General features: G+C 31.8%; 1 protein-coding gene across 1 annotated transcript; it reads left to right on the top strand.

The window, feature by feature from the left end:
• The first annotated feature begins 1,702 nt into the window (after positions 1–1,702).
• LOC129912464 (isovaleryl-CoA dehydrogenase, mitochondrial) lies at positions 1,703–18,473 on the top strand. The gene is made up of 5 exons (XM_055990724.1): positions 1,703–1,953; positions 17,021–17,100; positions 17,153–17,278; positions 17,432–17,721; positions 17,777–18,473. Exons 1-5 carry the CDS (start codon positions 1,813–1,815, stop codon positions 18,403–18,405), a joined length of 1,266 nt encoding a protein of 421 aa, XP_055846699.1. The 5' UTR covers positions 1,703–1,812; the 3' UTR covers positions 18,406–18,473.
• The last annotated feature ends 1,653 nt before the right edge of the window (positions 18,474–20,126 follow it).

Below are 20,126 nucleotides of genomic sequence, written 5' to 3'. Positions count from 1 at the left end.
GAAGTAACTTTAATGATTTTTTTTTTACATTAAAAAAAAAACAACTTTCAGAATTCTATAAAAATCATTTGTACAAAATTCGAAGAAATGTATACAGATGGACGCACAGACGGTTGATGGAATTGCGAGACCCACATTTTCGGACTTCTCCATCATCGTAATGTTGGTTTTGATTAAAATCTCAGTTTTTTTTGACATAGATATAGAGCAAGTAGTAAAAAAAATGCTATGCACGCACTTTCAATAGGTACATTGAATGCAAATCGTATCTTCTAGGATTTTAACTCGAGTAGTTCTAGTAGTAAATCGTCGCTTCGATATGCTATCTTGTTCTAAAGGCCATTTTTTACGAAATTGAGTTAAGTATGCAGTCTTCATAATTTTGGGACAGAGAAAGGACACTTTTTTAACGGTTTATTTGTCATTTTTGTTCAATAAATTTTGTTTTTGTATTACATTGAACAATGGCAATTAGGTATATTTCTTAATTTCTATCTTGTCCAATTGCCTCAATTCAAAATAACTTCCTCTTTGATTTTAATTTATAACTAAATCAAAGTAGTACTAATACTATGTTTCCACCTACCCTAAATCCGAGATTTAGCTAAGTAGATTTAGAATAAATCTCGGGATTTATTCTAAATCTCGAATTGAAAGTAGGTGAACATCTTGGATTTAGCGAGGTTTAGCGAAGTGGATTTAGAATAAATCACGAGATTTATTCTAAATCCACTTCGCTAGATGTATTTTTTAAATTAGTGAATAATATGGCCGTAAAAATCGAATTCTCAAAGTTTTGTAAAATTGACATTCAACAAGATAGCTTCCAAACGATGAAATGTACTAGATCATCTACTTTGCTAAATCTCGGATTTAAGGTAGGTAGAAACGTAGTATAAGTTTCCACCTATCCTTAATCCGAGATTTAGCTAAGTAGATTTAGAATAAATCACTAGATTTATTTTAAATCCACTTCGCTAGATTAATTTTTTAAACTAGTGAATAATATGGCCGTAAAAATCGAACTCTCAAAATTTTGAAAAATGGACATTCAACAAGATAGCTTCTAAGTCAGCTATTACATGAAGCCTCAAGAGGCGCGACTCTTTTTTCGAATTTTCTTTTGATAATCATTCTGTGAGGCGCGTACTATTACACGATGCCTCTTGAGTCAAAGACTCAAAGTTGACATTTCTCTTTTGATTTAAGTATTTTTGTTGTTGTATTCTACCAAGAAGCAAAAAGAAATGAAAGGGAATGCTGAAAAAAGAAAGAGTGGAAAAAGAAACGTCAAAAAAGAGTCTCAGAATTTTGGCCCACGACTCTCCGGTCGGATAATTTTTTGTTTTATCTTCTTTCTCTTTTGCACTCATTGGTTTTGAAAAGAGGCGCGCCTCTTGAGGCTTCATGTAATAGCTGACTAAGCGATGAAATGTACTAGATCATCTACTCATGAGTAAACTCACCTTCAATGGAACGGGACTAATGTTCAAGTATTTCAAAAACGTTACGTGCAAGTGTAATTTACTTACCTTTTAAATCGTTATTTTAATAAATTTATCTAACCATCATGAAAAAATTAAAATTTATGAAAGAAATGTATAAATATGCATTTTCATTTTTCTTTAACATCCCTGAAAATTTAATGCGATTAATCTATTACAATATTATTTTGACATTTCATGTCACACACAAAATGACATTTCAAATTTTTAGATAAAAACAAGTTTATTTGTTCTGAAGAAAGATTCATATCTTTCACTTTATTATTAATTTATACAACATAAATTAAATTTTCTTAAATTACAAATTATGTCGGCAGCACGTGCAAGTTCACAAATTCTCAACAAATTACTATCGAATAATCCAATTCGAGGAATACTATCACAAAGATACATGACCCATTATCCCGTGAATGACCAAGTCTATGGATTAGACGAAGAAAAACAAAAGGTATTAATTATCAATTTTAATCATGAAATATTGTTTTTGTTTTTTGTAATTCAAATAAACAAATTAAAATTATAATATTCGATTCTAAACATATGGAATAAATGAATATGTATTGCCAAAAATTGAGTAAAATTGCTATCATCTTATCAGTTCATCACCGAATAATGCTATAATATCAAAATTGATAACTTTCAGACGTCATCATTTTTTATCTCAATAGAGAATGATAAGAAACAAGCAAAATAGAAGTCATAAAACGTTATCAAGGAGGGTTTTTGGGAATAACTGCACAAATTCGTTCAAAAAAACCTTTAAAAACAGGTATATCCCAAAAATACCTCCTATTCTGTTATTTGTAAATCCAATCAATTGTTAGGGTTTGTTTTTGAAACATAATCTCATTCATTTTTTGAATCTCAAGCCGCAAATAAATCATGAAATCCCAGATTTTTCCACTATTTCCCCTCTTCACCCCCCCTTTCAGCTGTCAGATTCACAAATCGATTCTGAATCTCTTCAATAGAAAACCTGCCGTGCTAAGCAAAAAGGGCGTATGAGCCAAAAATCAAAAAATGAGTTTGTGGCATATTTGAAAACGTTAAGCAGCACTTTATTTTTGGGAGAGATAAAAAAATCGCATTTCCAACTTGAAATAGCCCAAAACCGCAAATGAAAAAGGGCGCATATCCATTTTCTATCATGATACTAAGCAAAAAGGGCGTATGAACCATTTACTAAGCAAAAAAGGCACATAAGCCATAATTCTTTGCGTATAAGTCCATTTTTACATAGTATCTCACAACTTTGTTGGTTCATACTCCTTTTTATTAAAAATCAGTAACTTTAATTTAAATATTAAGAAAAATTTTCAAAAATTTAATTTCGGATTTTTTTTCTTTAATTTCAATTTTTTTTTGAAAATCAAATTTTTCAAAAGAGGTAAAATTTTGTTTAAATATGTAGATTAAATCGTTTTTGAAAAATTTTGAAAATTTCTACACACAAAATATTCTCAAAAAAAAACGACTTCAACAATCTTCAAAAAAAGGATATAAAAACCATTTAAAAAGTAGTTTTCGTTATTTCAGAAGTAACTTTGAATCATTTTTTTGGATTTAATATATGTATGTAAAATAAACGATAAAATATAATAATATTTATGTCGGCCGAATCTTTTCACCATCAGGTATCTATTTCAATTTTGTAAATGACCACTTGTCAATTGTGTAATTGTGTCATAAATTTTTTTTTAGAAATGTCAAGTTGTGGGATCATAAAAAAATTGTAATGACAATGACATGTAAGGAGTTTTTTAAAAATTTGTCACGAATTTTCGCAAATGTGTCAGTCCTCAGGCAAATAAATTCCCGCCAAGCATTGATAGTGAAGTGACAAGTTCCTTAAACCATTTGAAATGCATATTTACTTCTCGAATGAAAGTGATAAGAAAGCATAAAAAAAAAGATTTAACAGATTAATGACAAATTTTTCTACTGTAAAAGTAAAGCAGAAAAAACCGGTCATAATTTGAAGCATTCCATAAAAAAAAATGTTTTTGATGTTTTCTTTGTTTGTTAGTTCTTTTTTATGTTATTTTTTTTTAATTAGATATGAATTAATGTCTACTTTTGCATATGAAATGTTATGAAACATTTTTTATTTTATTGGATTAAGTTAAATACAAAATTATGGCAATTTTCCGAATCTTTTCATTTATCCAAAAGAGCACATTTGCACTCTTTATGTGTTTTACTTATTAAAATAGGGCGTAGGTTTCTCTATATTCTTTTAAAATTTTTAAAAATATTTAATTTAAAGGTGCAAAAACCAGAAACAATAAAATTCAATTTAAAAAAAACTACAAAAGTGGATATGTGCCCTTTTTGCTTAGCACGGCATTGCACATCTTATGTGTTTTACTAAGCAAAAAGGGCGTATGTCCATTTTCTCTTAAAATACACAACATTTAATAAAATCATGATCGCCATAAAATAATAAACTTTTTTAAAAGAATATATCATTTTTTAAAATTTTGAAAAATAATTAATTTAAGGGTGCGAAATCCAGAAATCTCAAAACTACAAAAATGGATATGCGCCCTTTTTGCTTAGTACGGCAGAAACGACATCAGTTGTTTTAGCTGAGATATGCAGATAGCTTTCTCGAGGTCTATCAATATTTATCTAGAATACTAATGTCGTTTTCTATTGACGAATCTCAGAATGGGATTTGTGAATCTGACAGCTAAAAAGGGGGAGGGGGTGAAGAGGGGGAATAGTGGAAAAATCTCAGATTTCATGATCTATTTGCGTCTTGAGATTCAAAAAATGACAAAAAAATGAATCTGAGATTCAAGAATCTGAATCTGGATTTTTAGCAAGATTCACGCATACAAACACACGCACTTTCACACACACTCCTCTGTTTGACATTTGTCTGAACATTTGTTGTTGTTTTATTTTTTTTATACGCACAGATTTCGTACACAATTACAAAACTAGATTTCATATTCTATTTGCAGTGGAAAATCTTTTTACACAAAAATCTCAAAAGTCAATAGAAAACGACATCAGGGGGTCAATTTCCGATCTGTGAAAATGTGAAGTGATAAGTTTTATCACATTTTCATAATAAATTCGATTCTTGATTTGGGAAAGAAATAAAACAAATGTCTAAATCTTTTCACATGATAAATTTTTTATCATAAAAACAAAATAAACAATCTCAACTACACTCGGATTCGAACCTAGGTCGGTAGAGTAAAAGGCAACCGCCTTACTCACAAGGCTAATTCGAATTTGTTTGTTATGAAAACTTTTGTTCATATAAGCTATTTTTCTCAAAAATGAAAGTTTTTTCATTTAGTACTTTTTAGTACACATCTTATCACATTGAGTACTAAAGTGAAGTAATAAAATGGAAAAACGCTGTGAAAATTGAAATGATATTATTTTTATCACTTCACAGTTTCACAGATCGGGAATTGACCCCCAGATTCATTTTTTTGTCATTTTTTTGAATCTCAAGACACAAATAGATCATGAAATCTGAGATTTTTCCACTATTTCCAATCTTCCCCCCCCCCCCCCTTTCAGCTGTCAGATTCACAAATCTCATTCTGAGATTCGTCAATAGAAAACGACATTAATTGAGATATGCAGATAGCTTTCTCGAGGTCTATCAATATTTATCTAGAATACTAAAACGTTATCTCATATCGAAGAAAGTAATGTACATCGATGTTAAATCTTCGGGTTTCCTCAAGAATTTGTCGCAATGTTAATATCTGTTTAATGATGGATTTTCCAAATAAAAACCTTTTTGATTTTTCACTGGAAACTGGTAATGTGATCTCTTAGGTGTCCAGAATTGCTCGGGCAAATTCTGGGTTAAGGCAATAATTTTTCTGTGGACCTTAATCCAGCAGAGATTCTCATATAAACATAGCAATTTTCTTTTAGGTCCATTTCTTTATTCATAGAATTTCTGTCAGTTCTAGAGATATAAGCACTCTCATCACATTGCAGATTCAAAAACTTCGGTAAACTTAAGACGATTTGGATATTGGATTATTATCCAATTGTTGATAAGAGCGATTTCAACTCTGTGGAGTAGCTTATGATATCAACAAATCAACTACTTAATTTAGTTAGTTAGTTATCAAACCACCTTTTCAAAATTTTTTATATTTTATGTCATCTGGCGAATTCCTTTTTTGCATATTCCGTCAGTATGCTTTTCACCTTAGTTCATGTTAATTTGCATTTTTTTTTTGCACATTCAGTACTACATAAAAGAGAAGCAGTTCGCACTATTTGATAGTGAAAATGTTAAAAAATTCATTTGGTTTTGCTCAAGGGAAAAACTTTTTTTTGAAGTATGTATTGCACAAAACCAATAACTATTTGTAATTATTTTTTGTTTTAAAATTAATTTTTAAGTTCTTAAATGTACAAAAATAAAAAAATGAAACATTTTTGTTTGGTCAACAAAATTTAACTTTTTTTTTTTGCCACAAGAACCAAAATATACTTTTCTAGTAGTTTTTGGGATGCTAAATCCGAATCTGAAGTTAGAAAAATTTGATTGGCCTCTGTTTTTGAAATATTACCGTTATAAATTGCTAAAACACGTCATTTTGGCTGTTTTCGAGGTTCTGTTTTTATGTGGGGTAATTCATTATAAACAAATTTGTAACGGTTATTATAAAAACAGATATTCTTCTTTCAAAAACTGTTTAAATTTTCCCGATATCTCTTTTATTGCTCGAGATATCTTAAGTTTCATTTAATAAGTCAAAGAGAAACTAAGCTTAATCTAAAGTTTAAGTCACTGGTCACAGAATTTTTGCCACAAGAACCAAAATATACTTTTCTGAAGGTTTTCGAGTTGCTGAACTCAAATCCGCAATTCTATTAGCCTCCGTTCTTGAAATATAACCGTTATAAACGGTAATAAAAGAGATATCGGAAAGATTTAAACATTTTTTGAAAGAATAAAACTAGCTCTTATAGGCACCTTTACAAATGTATTCACAATTAATTACTCCACATAAAAACATAACCTCGAAAACAGCCAAAATTACGTTTTTTGACATTTTCTAACGGTAATATTTCGAAAACGAAGGCCAATCAAATTTTTCTGACTTCAGATTCGGATTCAGCATCCCAAAAACTACTAGAAAAGTATATTTTAGTTCTTGTGGCAAAAACCTTGTTGACCAGTGTTTTCAAGTCAAATTATAACGGTAACTACAGATTTTAACTACCATTTTTTTACAAAAATACCGGTTTAAAAAAATTTATATGTATTTTTTAATCATACAACCATAACAAATATAATTAGGTACATATAAACAAAAATTGTAAATTGAAAGAGTTAAGCTGACTGAATGCACTTATTGCAAAACGGTCGATTTGATTGCAAGTTTGACTATCAGGAGCGATGTGATGCACACTCTGTTTATCCCCTCATACGAAAAAGATCTTAAGACACATTATTCACAGATTTTTTTTGTGAGAAGCTCTCAAAATTTTTACTTACGCATTCTAAGAGAATAACCAATAAAATCCGACGTATTTTTGTATTTTATTGAGCTTTGGACTTTATGGATAAGAGACATTGATGCTGATATCGCAAAAATTCAAGATTCAATCCTACACTAGACCTAAATCCGCTTCCAAACAAGATGGAATTTTCAGTAATAAATTTCGAAGGTTTCGACAAGCTGTCCCGATTTAAAAATATTTTTTTTTTAGTAGTTTGTCCTGTCCTGTCACAAAAGACCTTCACTCGTATTAATATACCAGACGGTTTCACTGCCAGTCACAAAAAAATTCCTCTTATTGCTCAAATAGATTTCCATAGGAATTGAAACAAAATCTTTTATTAATTACACTGGTTAAGAAACAAATTATACTTGGGGTGCTGAGCTCGAATCCGATCTCAAAAATATTCTATTATCCTCTGTTTTTGAATTAATAAGGTATCGAAATTTCCTTTTTATCAATTATTATCAATTTACAGTTCCAAATCGCAATAAGGGTCAATGTCTGATATATCGTAGGTCCAAAGAAAAAACTCACTAACTACATAGGATTTCAATAGCAGTTAGTGAGTTTTTCATTTGACTTAACTGAATTTAAAGTTCAAATTAATAAACCAAAAACTTACTTAAACTCAAGATATCTTGCACAAGAAAAGAGATATCAGAAAGATTTAAAAATTTTTTGAAAGAACCAAAAAACAATTCTTCAAGACAATATTACAAATAAAGTTGAAATAAATTGCCACACAATAAAGCATGTCCATAAAAACAGGGGCTCAATATGTAACTTTGTTATTTTTGAATCTGTTTGAAATTTCATTTAAGTTATATTTCCTATCCGAACTGCGCATTACTACAGTTAACCCTTTCGAACCCAAGCTATGAAAATCAATATGAAAATGTTTTTTTCAGTATTATCGTGTCAAAAACAACACAACTAAGAAATATTAATAACAAAAAGTTATGTTCCAAAATAATAAATAGCAAAACGAATGTGTTATTCTCATGTTACATGTAAAAACATACACTGCCTATGACCACCAAAAAAAGTCGGACAAATGAGAAAATAACTTTTTATAGAACAATAATGTATGATACTTCTTCTAAGCCAAAACACTTTCTGGATTAACATTTTTTATATATTTTTTTTTTTCAAAATTATGACCATATAGGTATGTATAAAAAAAAATGTTTTTGCAAAAAAAAAAAAAAATATGTATTTCAAGTCCCTTTTTCAATAAAAAAATTTAGAATATGACTTGCTGACCCGGCGGACTTCGTTCCGCCTTTCCTAGTACTTATTTTCAAATTTAAGCCCTGTAATGTGTAAAACTTTTCCAATACAAAAAAAAATCGGTTCACTCGGTTCGGTTGATATGTGGAGCACAAACTACTAAAATTCGATACATATTTAGGAAATTCAATTAGAAGTAATTTTTTTGTAAATTTATGTGTGTCCTAGTGATAGATGAAACAAAATATTTTTTACTATTTTGAAATGATTTCATTTTTAAATTTCTATATTTTTATCCAATAAAGGCTCTGGTTTATTAAATTTTGTTTTGTCTCAAATTATAGTTTGGTTTGACGTTTTGCAATTGTATATTGTAGTGTATGTGAAAATGTATATGAATCCGTCTCGAAAAGAGATTTGAAAAAATCGAATCTTCTGGAAAAGTAGCAAATTTTTTTCAAACAAATTTTTTTTTGGTTGTTTTGAATTCGAAATAAGGTTCTTAACACACTATTGTAAGTTTTCAGTAGTAAAATCAGTTTACTTTTAAACATTCACTTTAGAACTTATGTAAGTAAGATTGTAAAATGCTCACTGCTGTAGTGCCACAAAAAGTAGCACAATTAGTTTTCAACTCCTTCAAACTTTTTTCCATAAATATTTCAAAATGGCCTTTTAAAAATTCGGCACTTCAAAAATTGGGCTTTTAAGAAATACGGCAATTTGCCAATACACTTGTGGCGACATCTCAAATTTCATCGCTGAATTTTCAATTTATTTGACATTACTTTAAGTCACTCATTCTTTTAAATTTCATTCATTTCTTTTATGTCCTTTTTATATCAAAATGTAAAATGTATAAAAAGAAGGCTTAACCCAAAATCTTTCTTCTTGATAATCATCTACGCCTCGTGGCTACTATCGAAATTTGTATACTTAAGCCTGGTACGCTTTTCGCGCTAAATTGTAGCCGATTACTTAATTAAACGACCCCATACACTTAAAACTTACGACTCTTTACAAATTTTAGTAACGTTTACCTATGTTAAATTTTAAATAAAGCTGATGAATTGGGCAGTCAAAATTGGGTTTGGTGTTTTGTTTTTTTTTTTTTGACATGATAACGTCTAATAAATCGATGAAACCCGGCTGCATACACGAAAAATATCACGCATTCTCCCGTTTCATTACCAGTCATCAGTGTGCTTTAGATTATAATTTCATCTTAAAAGCCAAGTAATATGGAGTCAAGTCCAACTTAAGACGGTTGAATGATTTTAAACCCCAAATATTGAATTTGCTTATATCTTGACATCAGCGTCACCTTCCGGGTCCAATTATAAAAAAAAATTGTCTCGAATGAACTTTATCACACACACAAAAATTCACAAAAATCTATACAGTCTTTCGGAATCCAAATATTGAATTTCACTCTTGACAACAGCGACACCTATCGGGTCAAATAATAAAACAAAACCTTTCTCGAATGAACCTTTTCACACACAAAATTTCACAAAAATATGTCCAGTCATTCGATCCCAAATATGGAATTTGCATATACATAACTTGACAACAGTGCCACCTACCGGGTCCAATTATGAAAAAAAAACATGTTTCGAATGAACTTTTTCACACATACAAAATTTCACAAAAATCTGTCCAGTCATTCGACCCCAAATACAGAATTTGCATATAACTTGACAAAAGCGCCACCTACCGTTCCCAATTATGAAACAAAACATGTTTCGAATGAACCTTATCACACATACAAAAATTCACAAAAATCTATACAGTCTTTCGTACTCCAAATATGGAATTTCACTATAACTTGACAACAGCGACAGCTATCGGGTCCAATAATAAAACAAAACCTGTCTCGAATGAATCTTCTCACACACAAAATTTCACAAAAATATGTCCAGTCATTCGATCCCAAATATGGAATTTGCATATAAACTTGACAACAGCGCCGCCTACCGGGTTCAATTATGAAACAAAACATGTTTCGAATGAACCTTTTCACACATACAAAATTTCACAAAAATCTGTCCAGTCATTCGACCCCAAATATGGAATTTGCATATAACTTGACAACAGCGCCACCTACCTTGTCCAATTATAAAACAAAACCTGTCTCGGATGGACCTTATCACACCCACCAAATTTCAGAAAAATCTATCAAGTCGTTTAGAAGGAGTAGGGTCACAAACAAACGCACAGGAGAATTATATATATAAGACTAGCTGACCCGGCGGACTTCGTTCCCCCTTTTCCAAGTTTTATTTCCAATTTTTGATTTTGTAATGTGTTAACCTTTTCCCATTACACATAGGTACATACATATATGTAAAACTGTTTAAAATATTAAACAAAGCAAATCATTTGTTTGACAGCTATTACAAATTTTTATCGGAATTTATTCAACCAATAAAGGTTATATAATTCACAAATATACAAAAACTGGCTCTGGTTTCACTTCTTATTTTTTTTTGCAAAAAGTGCCTAAATCGATGAATCCCGCCTGCCATTATAGAAAAATATGACTCATTCTCCCTTTCTTTTGTGAAACTGTTAATGATTTGTGTTTTGCACCAGAGGCCTGGAATTCCAACACCAAGAACGATCTTTTTACTTTTTTTTTGTTTAAACAACCTGTTTTCTTATGACGTTATCACGTAAAATTATCGTCCGTAAACCGACTATACAAACAACCATTGTTTTTGTTTTGTTGACTTTCGTTTTAACTTCCAAAATTTTTATTTGCGGAATATAGCATCCACTTTCAACGCTCATTTTTAATCCACTTTAAAAATAGTATTCTCTCTCTTACATATTTTGGTTTCATTGAAGTTTGTATTTGTTCGTTTCTAAACCGTTACCGTGTGAGTAATGTTGGAGCCAGTAACCGAAACAATAGCAATAGGATAAAATCTTAAAAAAAAACGATTAAAAATGAAAAGATTTCGTCTTAATTCTATTCATACATAAGTCAAAATATTTCTTTAAAAAAAATAAATCATTTGATTTTTATGCGGAAATTGTATTAATGGTAGTTGAAACAACTTAAACAAATTTTAAGATGCAGTTATAAATTTAATTGAGATATACTGATGGTAAACAATTTTCTTTGCGGGACTAACATTTTAAAGAGTTAATTCATGTTTGTTTTTATTACCCTTGAATATGAGCGATTTTGAACCCCAAATATTGAATTTGCTTATAACTTGACAACATACCAGGTCCAACTATAAAACAAAACCTGTCTCGAACGAACCTTATCACACACACACACACACACACACAAAATTTCATAAAAATCTATATCTACTGTCATTCGGACTTCAAATATGGAATTTAACTATAACTTGACAACAGCGACACCTACTGGGTCCATACCACACACACAAAGTTTCACAAAAATCTCTCCAGTCTGGTCAAAATATGCAATTTTTCTAAAACTCGACAACAGCGCCACCTACCGGGTCCAATTATAAAAAAAACCTGTCTCGGACGGACCTTATCACATAAACAAAATTTCACAAAAAATCTGTTCAGTCGTTCGTTCAAAATATGAAATTTTTCTATAACTCGACATCAGCGCCACCTACCGGGTCCAATTATGAAACAAAACCTGTCTCGGATGGACCTTATCACATCCACCAAATTTCAGAAAAATCTCTCCAGGGGGCCAATTCTGGTTCTGTGAATAAGTGAAACGAAAAGCTTTTCACTCGTTCACTCATTTTATTCTCGTTCTGTGAAAAAATGAAAACAAACATCAAAAATATTCATATAAATATATATTTTTTTCACTAAATTATTTGTGATATCATAGGATGAGAATCGTTTTTCATTTCAAATGAATCGAAAAAGTGAAAAGAGTGTTTGAAAGCTAAAATGAAAAAGTTTTTTTTTTCGATTCACGTTTTCACAGAACCAAATTGGCCCCCAGTCTGGTCAAAATATGAAATTTTCCTAACTCGAAAACAGCGCCACCTACCGGGTCCAATTATAAAAAAATCTGTCTCGGACGGACCTTATCACATAAACAAAATTTCACAAAAATCTGTTCAGTCGTTCGTTCAAAATATGAAATTATCCTAAAACTCAACAACAGCGCCACCTACCGGGTCCAATTTTGAAACAAAACTCGTCTCGGATGGACCTTATCACATACACAATATTTCATAAATATCTGCCCAGTCTTTCGTTCAAAATATGCAATTTTCCTAAAACTCGACAACAGCGCCACCTACCGGGTCCAATTATAAAAAAAAACCTGTCTCGGACGGACCTTATCACATAAACAAAATTTCACAAAAAATCTGTTCAGTCGTTCGTTCAAAATATGAAATTTTTCTATAACTCGACATCAGCGCCACCTACCGGGTCCAATTATGAAACAAAACCTGTCTCGGATGGACCTTATCACATCCACCAAATTTCAGAAAAAACTCTCCAGGGGGCCAATTCTGGTTCTGTGAATAAGTGAAACGAAAAGCTTTTCACTCGTTCACTCATTTTATTCTCGTTCTGTGAAAAAATGAAAACAAACATCAAAAATATTCATATAAATATATATTTTTTTCACTAAATTATTTGTGATATCATAGGATGAGAATCGTTTTTCGTTTCAAATGAATCGAAAAAGTAAAAAGAGTGTTTGAAAGCTAAAATGAAAAAGTTTTTTTTTTCGATTCACGTTTTCACAGAACCAAATTGGCCCCCAGTCTGGTCAAAATATGAAATTTTCCTAACTCGAAAACAGCGCCACCTACCGGGTCCAATTATAAAAAAATCTGTCTCGGACGGACCTTATCACATAAACAAAATTTCACAAAAATCTGTTCAGTCGTTCGTTCAAAATATGAAATTATCCTAAAACTCAACAACAGCGCCACCTACCGGGTCCAATTTTGAAACAAAACTCGTCTCGGATGGACCTTATCACATACACAATATTTCATAAATATCTGCCCAGTCTTTCGTTCAAAATATGCAATTTTCCTAAAACTCGACAACAGCGCCACCTACCGGGTCCAATTATAAAAAAAAACCTGTCTCGGACGGACCTTATCACATAAACAAAATTTCACAAAAATCTGTTCAGTCGTTCGTTCAAAATATGAAATTATCCTAAAACTCAACAACAGCGCCACCTACCGGGTCCAATTTTGAAACAAAACTCGTCTCGGATGGACCTTATCACATCCACCAAATTTCAGAAAAAACTCTCCAGGGGGCCAATTCTGGTTCTGTGAATAAGTGAAACGAAAAGCTTTTCACTCGTTCACTCATTTTATTCTCGTTCTGTGAAAAAATGAAAACAAACATCAAAAATATTCATATAAATATATATTTTTTTCACTAAATTATTTGTGATATCATAGGATGAGAATCGTTTTTCGTTTCAAATGAATCGAAAAAGTAAAAAGAGTGTTTGAAAGCTAAAATGAAAAAGTTTTTTTTTTCGATTCACGTTTTCACAGAACCAAATTGGCCCCCAGTCTGGTCAAAATATGAAATTTTCCTAACTCGAAAACAGCGCCACCTACCGGGTCCAATTATAAAAAAATCTGTCTCGGACGGACCTTATCACATAAACAAAATTTCACAAAAATCTGTTCAGTCGTTCGTTCAAAATATGAAATTATCCTAAAACTCAACAACAGCGCCACCTACCGGGTCCAATTTTGAAACAAAACTCGTCTCGGATGGACCTTATCACATACACAATATTTCATAAATATCTGCCCAGTCTTTCGTTCAAAATATGCAATTTTCCTAAAACTCGACAACAGCGCCACCTACCGGGTCCAATTATAAAAAAAAACCTGTCTCGGACGGACCTTATCACATAAACAAAATTTCACAAAAATCTGTTCAGTCGTTCGTTCAAAATATGAAATTATCCTAAAACTCGACAACAGCGCCACCTACCGGGTCCAATTTTGAAACAAAACCCGTCTCGGATAGACTTTATCACATACACAACATTTCATAAAAATCTGCCCAGTCTTTCGTTCAAAATATGCAATTCTCCTAAAATTCGACAACAGCGCCACCTACCGGGTCCAATTATAAAATAAACTGTCTCGGACGGACCTTTATCACATAAACAAAATTTCACAAAAATCTGTTCAGTCGTTCGTTCAAAATATGAAATTATCCTAAAACTCGACAACAGCACCACCTACCGGGTCCAATTATAAAAAAAAACTTGTCTCGGACGTACCTTATCACATAAACAAAATTTCACAAAAATCTGTCCAGTCGTTCGTTCCAAATATACAATTTTCCTAAAACTCGACAACAGCGCCACCTACCGGGTCCAATTATAAAACAATCCTGTCTCGGATGGACTTTATCACATACACAAAATTTCACAAAAATCTGTCCAGTCGTTCGTTCAGAATATGCAATTTTCCTACAACTCGACAACAGCGCCACCTACCGAGTCCAATTATGAAACAAAACCTGTCTCTGATGGACCTTATCACACCCACCAAATTTCAGAAAAATCTGTCCAGTCGTTTAGAAGGAGTAGGCTCACAAACAAACGCACAGGAGAATTATATACAGCTGTGTTCAAAATAATAGTAGTGCCTGCAAAAAAATAACATTTTTTATATTTACTGTGCTTCTATGGTTAAAAATTTAATTTCTTTGATGCCAAAGTTTGTAACGGTCAATTACTAAGAAATGTATCGTAGTTTTAAAATGAAAAAGAAGGTGACAAATAGTTTTTCATTGACCTTTGGTTGTTCTTTCTAATTTGACCTGTTCAAAATAATAGTAGTTAAAGTTATTTTTGAAGAATTTAAAAGCGGTTTATAACTAAGAATATTTATTTTTGGTTTAAAAGTAAGTACTCATATAATTTGAACAATTTTTCACCAAAAAACGATTTGTTTCGGTTTTAATCTATTTAAAGTTCGAAGAGCAAAACACTGCAGTTCGGATAACGGAAACTTATACGAAAGCTGCTTGAAGAAGGGAAAATCTACTTGGAAATTCAAGATTATAATAGGATGCTCCTCTACAATGGTAGCCAATGCAATAAAGTCAACGAAAGACCCGAAACGCGCGGTAGAAAAAGAAAAAAGACCGCCGTAGATGACAGGCGTATTGTCCAGACGAGCAAAGTTGAGCCTTCTACATCGTTGTTTCACATCCAGAAGGCTTTAAGCCTGGGTTGCAGGGCAGTAAACATTCGGAGGCGACTGTTGGAGACTAATTTGTACGCTTGAAGTCCACGAAAAGTTCCGCAAAACATGTTAGAAAGCGTATCCAGTTTGTAAAAAACCACATAAACTGGCCAGCGAAGTTATGGCGTAACATATTGTTTACTGATGAGAGCAAATTTTTATCCTCTTTGGTGGTACTGGATCTCCACAATACGTCCGACGTCCAACCAATACGGAATATGTTCCAAAGTATACTACGAAAACAGTTAAACATGGAGGGTCGAAAATTTTAGTATTTTAACACATTTCTTAGTTAACAACGGAACTTTTCGTGGACTTCAAGCGTACAAATTTATCTCCAACAGTCGCCTCCGAATGTTTACTGCACTGCAATCCAGGCTTGAAAGGCTTCTGGATTTGAAACGACGATGCAGAAGGCTCAACTTTACTCATCTGGACAATACGCCTGTCATCTACGACGGTCTTTTTTCTTTTTCTACCGCGCGTTTCGGGTCTTTCGTTAAGTTTATTGCATTGGCTACCATTGTAGGGGAGCATCCTATTATAATCTTGAATTTCCAAGTAGATTTTCCCTTCTTCAAGCAGCTTTCGTATAAGTTTCCGTTATCCGAACTGCAGTGTTTTGCTCTTCGAACTTTAAATAGATTAAAACCGAAACAAATCGTTTTTTGGTGAAAAATTGTTCAAATTATATGAGTACTTACTTTTAAACCAAAAATAAATATTCTTAGTTATAAACCGCTTTTAAATTCTTCAAAAATAACTTTAACTACTATTATTTTGAACAGGTCAAATTAGAAAGAACAACCAAAGGTCAATGAAAAACTATTTGTCACCTTCTTTTTCATTTTAAAACTACGATACATTTCTTAGTAATTGACCGTTACAAACTTTGGCATCAAAGAAATTAAATTTTTAACCATAGAAGCACCGTAAATATAAAAAATGTTATTTTTTTGCAGGCACTACTATTATTTTGAACACAACTGTATATAAGATATTTGACTATTTTTTGTACTAATCCAGATACTAGGCATTATTATCTTTCAATTAAGCCATCGAAACCTAAAAAATTGTTTTATGGAATATTTTTTTACGAATTTTTAAAGATATGTTACATGAGAGTAACGCTGGTACCGAAAGGGTTAATAATACAAATCTAAATCTTCCAACCCAATATAGAATTTGACATGACTGAAGCTTTACTATTTTTTTACGGGCCTTCGGAAGTCTGAACACAGATTTTTACCTTAGAGCATTGTTGTATAACTGCCATAGACTCCTAGCTTGCAGATGGCAACAAGAAGAAAAAAATGTATCGTACAATGGCTAAACAAACAAAACTTAACATGAGTTCATTATTAAGGTCAATATGTCAAACCATTCTTCGACTAGCACATGCAGTAATAATTTCCTGTTTTTTTTTTATCCTCCCCGCTGTTGTTGCGTAAAGAAACCAATTTTTAACACAGAATTTTATTGCCTCTAGACACGCAACGTTTTAACTTACACAAATCAAATTATATAACTGAACTAATAAGAATGTATCTTATTTTATGTTGGGTTTTTTGATTCCAGCTCAGGGAGACAGCTTTCAATTTCTTCCAAAAAGAATTGGCCCCATTTGCCAATGAGATCGATAAAAATGATAACTTCAAGTGAGTCTTTCTATTCTAGTTTGAGCTTAAAGTTGAAAATGTTTATTCTTAGAGACTTACGTGCTTTTTGGCAGAAAATGGGAGCTCTAGGTTTTCATGGAATAACCGCAGATCCCGAATTTGGAGGAACTGGTGGCACGTATCTTGACCATTGCATTATAATGGAAGAAATTTCAAGGTAAATGTATTACCTCTTCTCATTCTATCATAATTTCAATTCTCATCGTTTTCATTTTTAATTTTTCGTACCAGTGGAAAATAACTGTAAGACTAAAATCAAAATATTTTCAAAAATCAAAAACAAACTTAACGAAACTTATTTAAATTCTAGAGCTGCCGGAGGTGTTGGCTTATCTTATGGAGCACATTCAAATCTATGCATAAATCAGCTAACAAAAAATGGAACTCTTGAGCAGAAGCAAAAGTATTTGCCAAAGCTCTGCAGTGGAGAGCATATCGGAGCTCTGGCAATGTCGGAACCAGGTTCTGGAAGTGATGTGGTCTCGATGAAGCTACGAGCTGAGAAAAAGGGTGACCATTATGTATTGAATGGCAGTAAATTCTGGATTACAAATGGATCTGATGCCGATGTCTTAATTGTTTATGCCAAAACTGCAACTGGTAAAAATTTATTCCTCAATTCAATTCAAAAGAGACTTATTATTTCAATATTTAGGTACCGCTGACAAGCATGCAATTACCGCCTTCATTATCGAAACCGATTGGGAAGGATTTAGTGTTGGTAAAAAATTAGATAAATTGGGTATGCGTGGCAGCAGTACATGTGAGCTGATATTCCAAGATTTGAAAGTACCAGAAAAAAATATCTTGGGTGAAGTAAACAAAGGTGTTTACGTCTTAATGTCTGGGTTAGATTATGAACGCCTAGTTTTGGCAGCTGGGCCAGTTGGAGTAATGCAAGCTGCTTGTGACATTTCATTCGACTATGCTCACCAGCGTAAACAGAAAAATCAACTTATTGGTGAATTCCAATTGATTCAAGGCAAAATGGCCGATATGTATACGAATCTAAGTGCATGTCGTTCTTATTTGTACAGCCTGGCAAGAGCCGCTGATTTGGGTTACAAAAGCCCCAAAGATTGTGCTGGTGTTATTTTATATTGTGCCGAAAACGCAACTAAAGTTGCCTTGGATGCTATACAAATTCTTGGAGGAAATGGATATATCAATGACTATCCAACAGGACGATTCTTGAGAGATGCTAAACTTTATGAAATCGGTGCTGGAACTTCGGAAATTAGACGTTGGTTGATTGGAAGGGAACTTAACAAAGAGTATGCTTAATTATTAGATTTAAGAAAAAAATTGAAATCAGTTAAGACTTTATAGATGCATTTATTTTATTGTTAAACATTTATCAGCCCTATTCTGCTATTCGATTCACGTGAAAGTCTTAAATAAGAACTGTTTAAAAGGTGGTTAAAATTAAATCTAGACAATTTTTTTTTCTTTAGAATTTCTAAAACAGACGGGAACAACACTTTGCTATCGAAAGTTTGAAGTTTTTCAAAGCCAATTTGACATGATTAAGAAAGGGAATTCTTCGATTCACGTGAATCGAATAGCAGAATAGGGCTGTATGTTATTTGGGGAAAAATATATTTTTACATTTATACTGCAGTTTTGTATTTTTTTTTTGTTAGCAACAGACTTGAGAAAAATGTAGAGTACTCCTGAATTTTAAAATTTAAATTTATTTTTAGTACACTGCTTACGTACACCTCTAAAAATCGAATGGATTAAAAAAAAAACCGAATAAAACCACGATTTTTGTATAGACTTTTTTGTGAAACCTGGAAGAATGGCCTATTTTCTGATAAATTAAATTTTAATTTTGACATCGGGCGTTTTTCGTACGGTACGACTACGGCTCAATCCTTTGCTAGTGCTTTTATCAAAGATAAGTGTGTGTATATAATTTTTTGGGTGGTCGGGCTACTTCATAAGACAATAGTCATGCAGACAGAGGAGAAGGTTATATTACAGTTATGCAGTAGCCAGCGCACTCCCCTGAAACTAGAAATTCTAAAGGAAATTGATTGAACAAAATCTAATAATTTCCCTTCTATAACAAGTACAAATTCGATAAAAAAAAACATCCCCAAGAAAATCATTGACATGGTCATGACCTAGCAATGTTATTACTTTAACGTGTAGCGTGTACTTTTAGTGCAAAATATGGTGCTCTGACATTTTTCCTGAGTCTGAGAAAATTTATCTTGAATATCCAACCAATAGAACCCAAAATTAAACTTTTTAAAACGAGTCTATTTTGATGGTTCAACTTTTTTGTTAGGTTGAATCATTTGAAAAAATTAAAACAAAATCTCCAAGTTGTTGGGTTAAAAATCTTATATTTTGAGTTCTATTGGTTTCATAGTTGAAATTGAAGTTTCCAATTACATAGCATCATTTTTCATACTTAAAACAAAAATATAATAATTCAATTTGCCCTTCCCATATTGCACGATGCATTGCCAATTTTAATATTGCAATATTTTACATTCTAAATGCAATACAACGAAATGTACAAAGTGTAAATTTAAAAATGTTCCCTAAGTTATATTTTTTTTCATTTTTAATATTTTTGTTTCTATTGCAAGTCAAGTTTTTATGAAATAGCCCGCCTAAACTGTTTTAAACAGACCTCTCGCCTATACGATTTTAACTCTGTCGAGTTTTATGCAAAACAAAAATTTTGATTTTAATCCATATTCATAATTATTGGTACTGAAACTGCGGCAGTGATCTACAAAACCTGAAGTTTCACAAAACGCAGTTATCGCGTCTTCTTCAAATAAAAACACACATAAAATTTTGGTTAGATAAACATTTTATTCGTTTTTTTTGTAGTTTTTGGAAAAGAAAACATAAAAATATATATATAATATAATATGTGTATGTATATAAGTTAAATATTTACATATAATTAATACAAAAAAACATAAGAAAACAGTACTTTGTTAATTCTGCATTATTTCAAATTATATATCTTTAATAAAAAA

The sequence above is a fragment of the Episyrphus balteatus genome, chromosome 2 (genome assembly GCF_945859705.1).
Source record: "Episyrphus balteatus chromosome 2, idEpiBalt1.1, whole genome shotgun sequence".
Taxonomy (NCBI): Eukaryota; Metazoa; Arthropoda; class Insecta; order Diptera; family Syrphidae; genus Episyrphus; species Episyrphus balteatus.
This window is presented reverse-complemented; position numbering and strand designations above follow the sequence as displayed.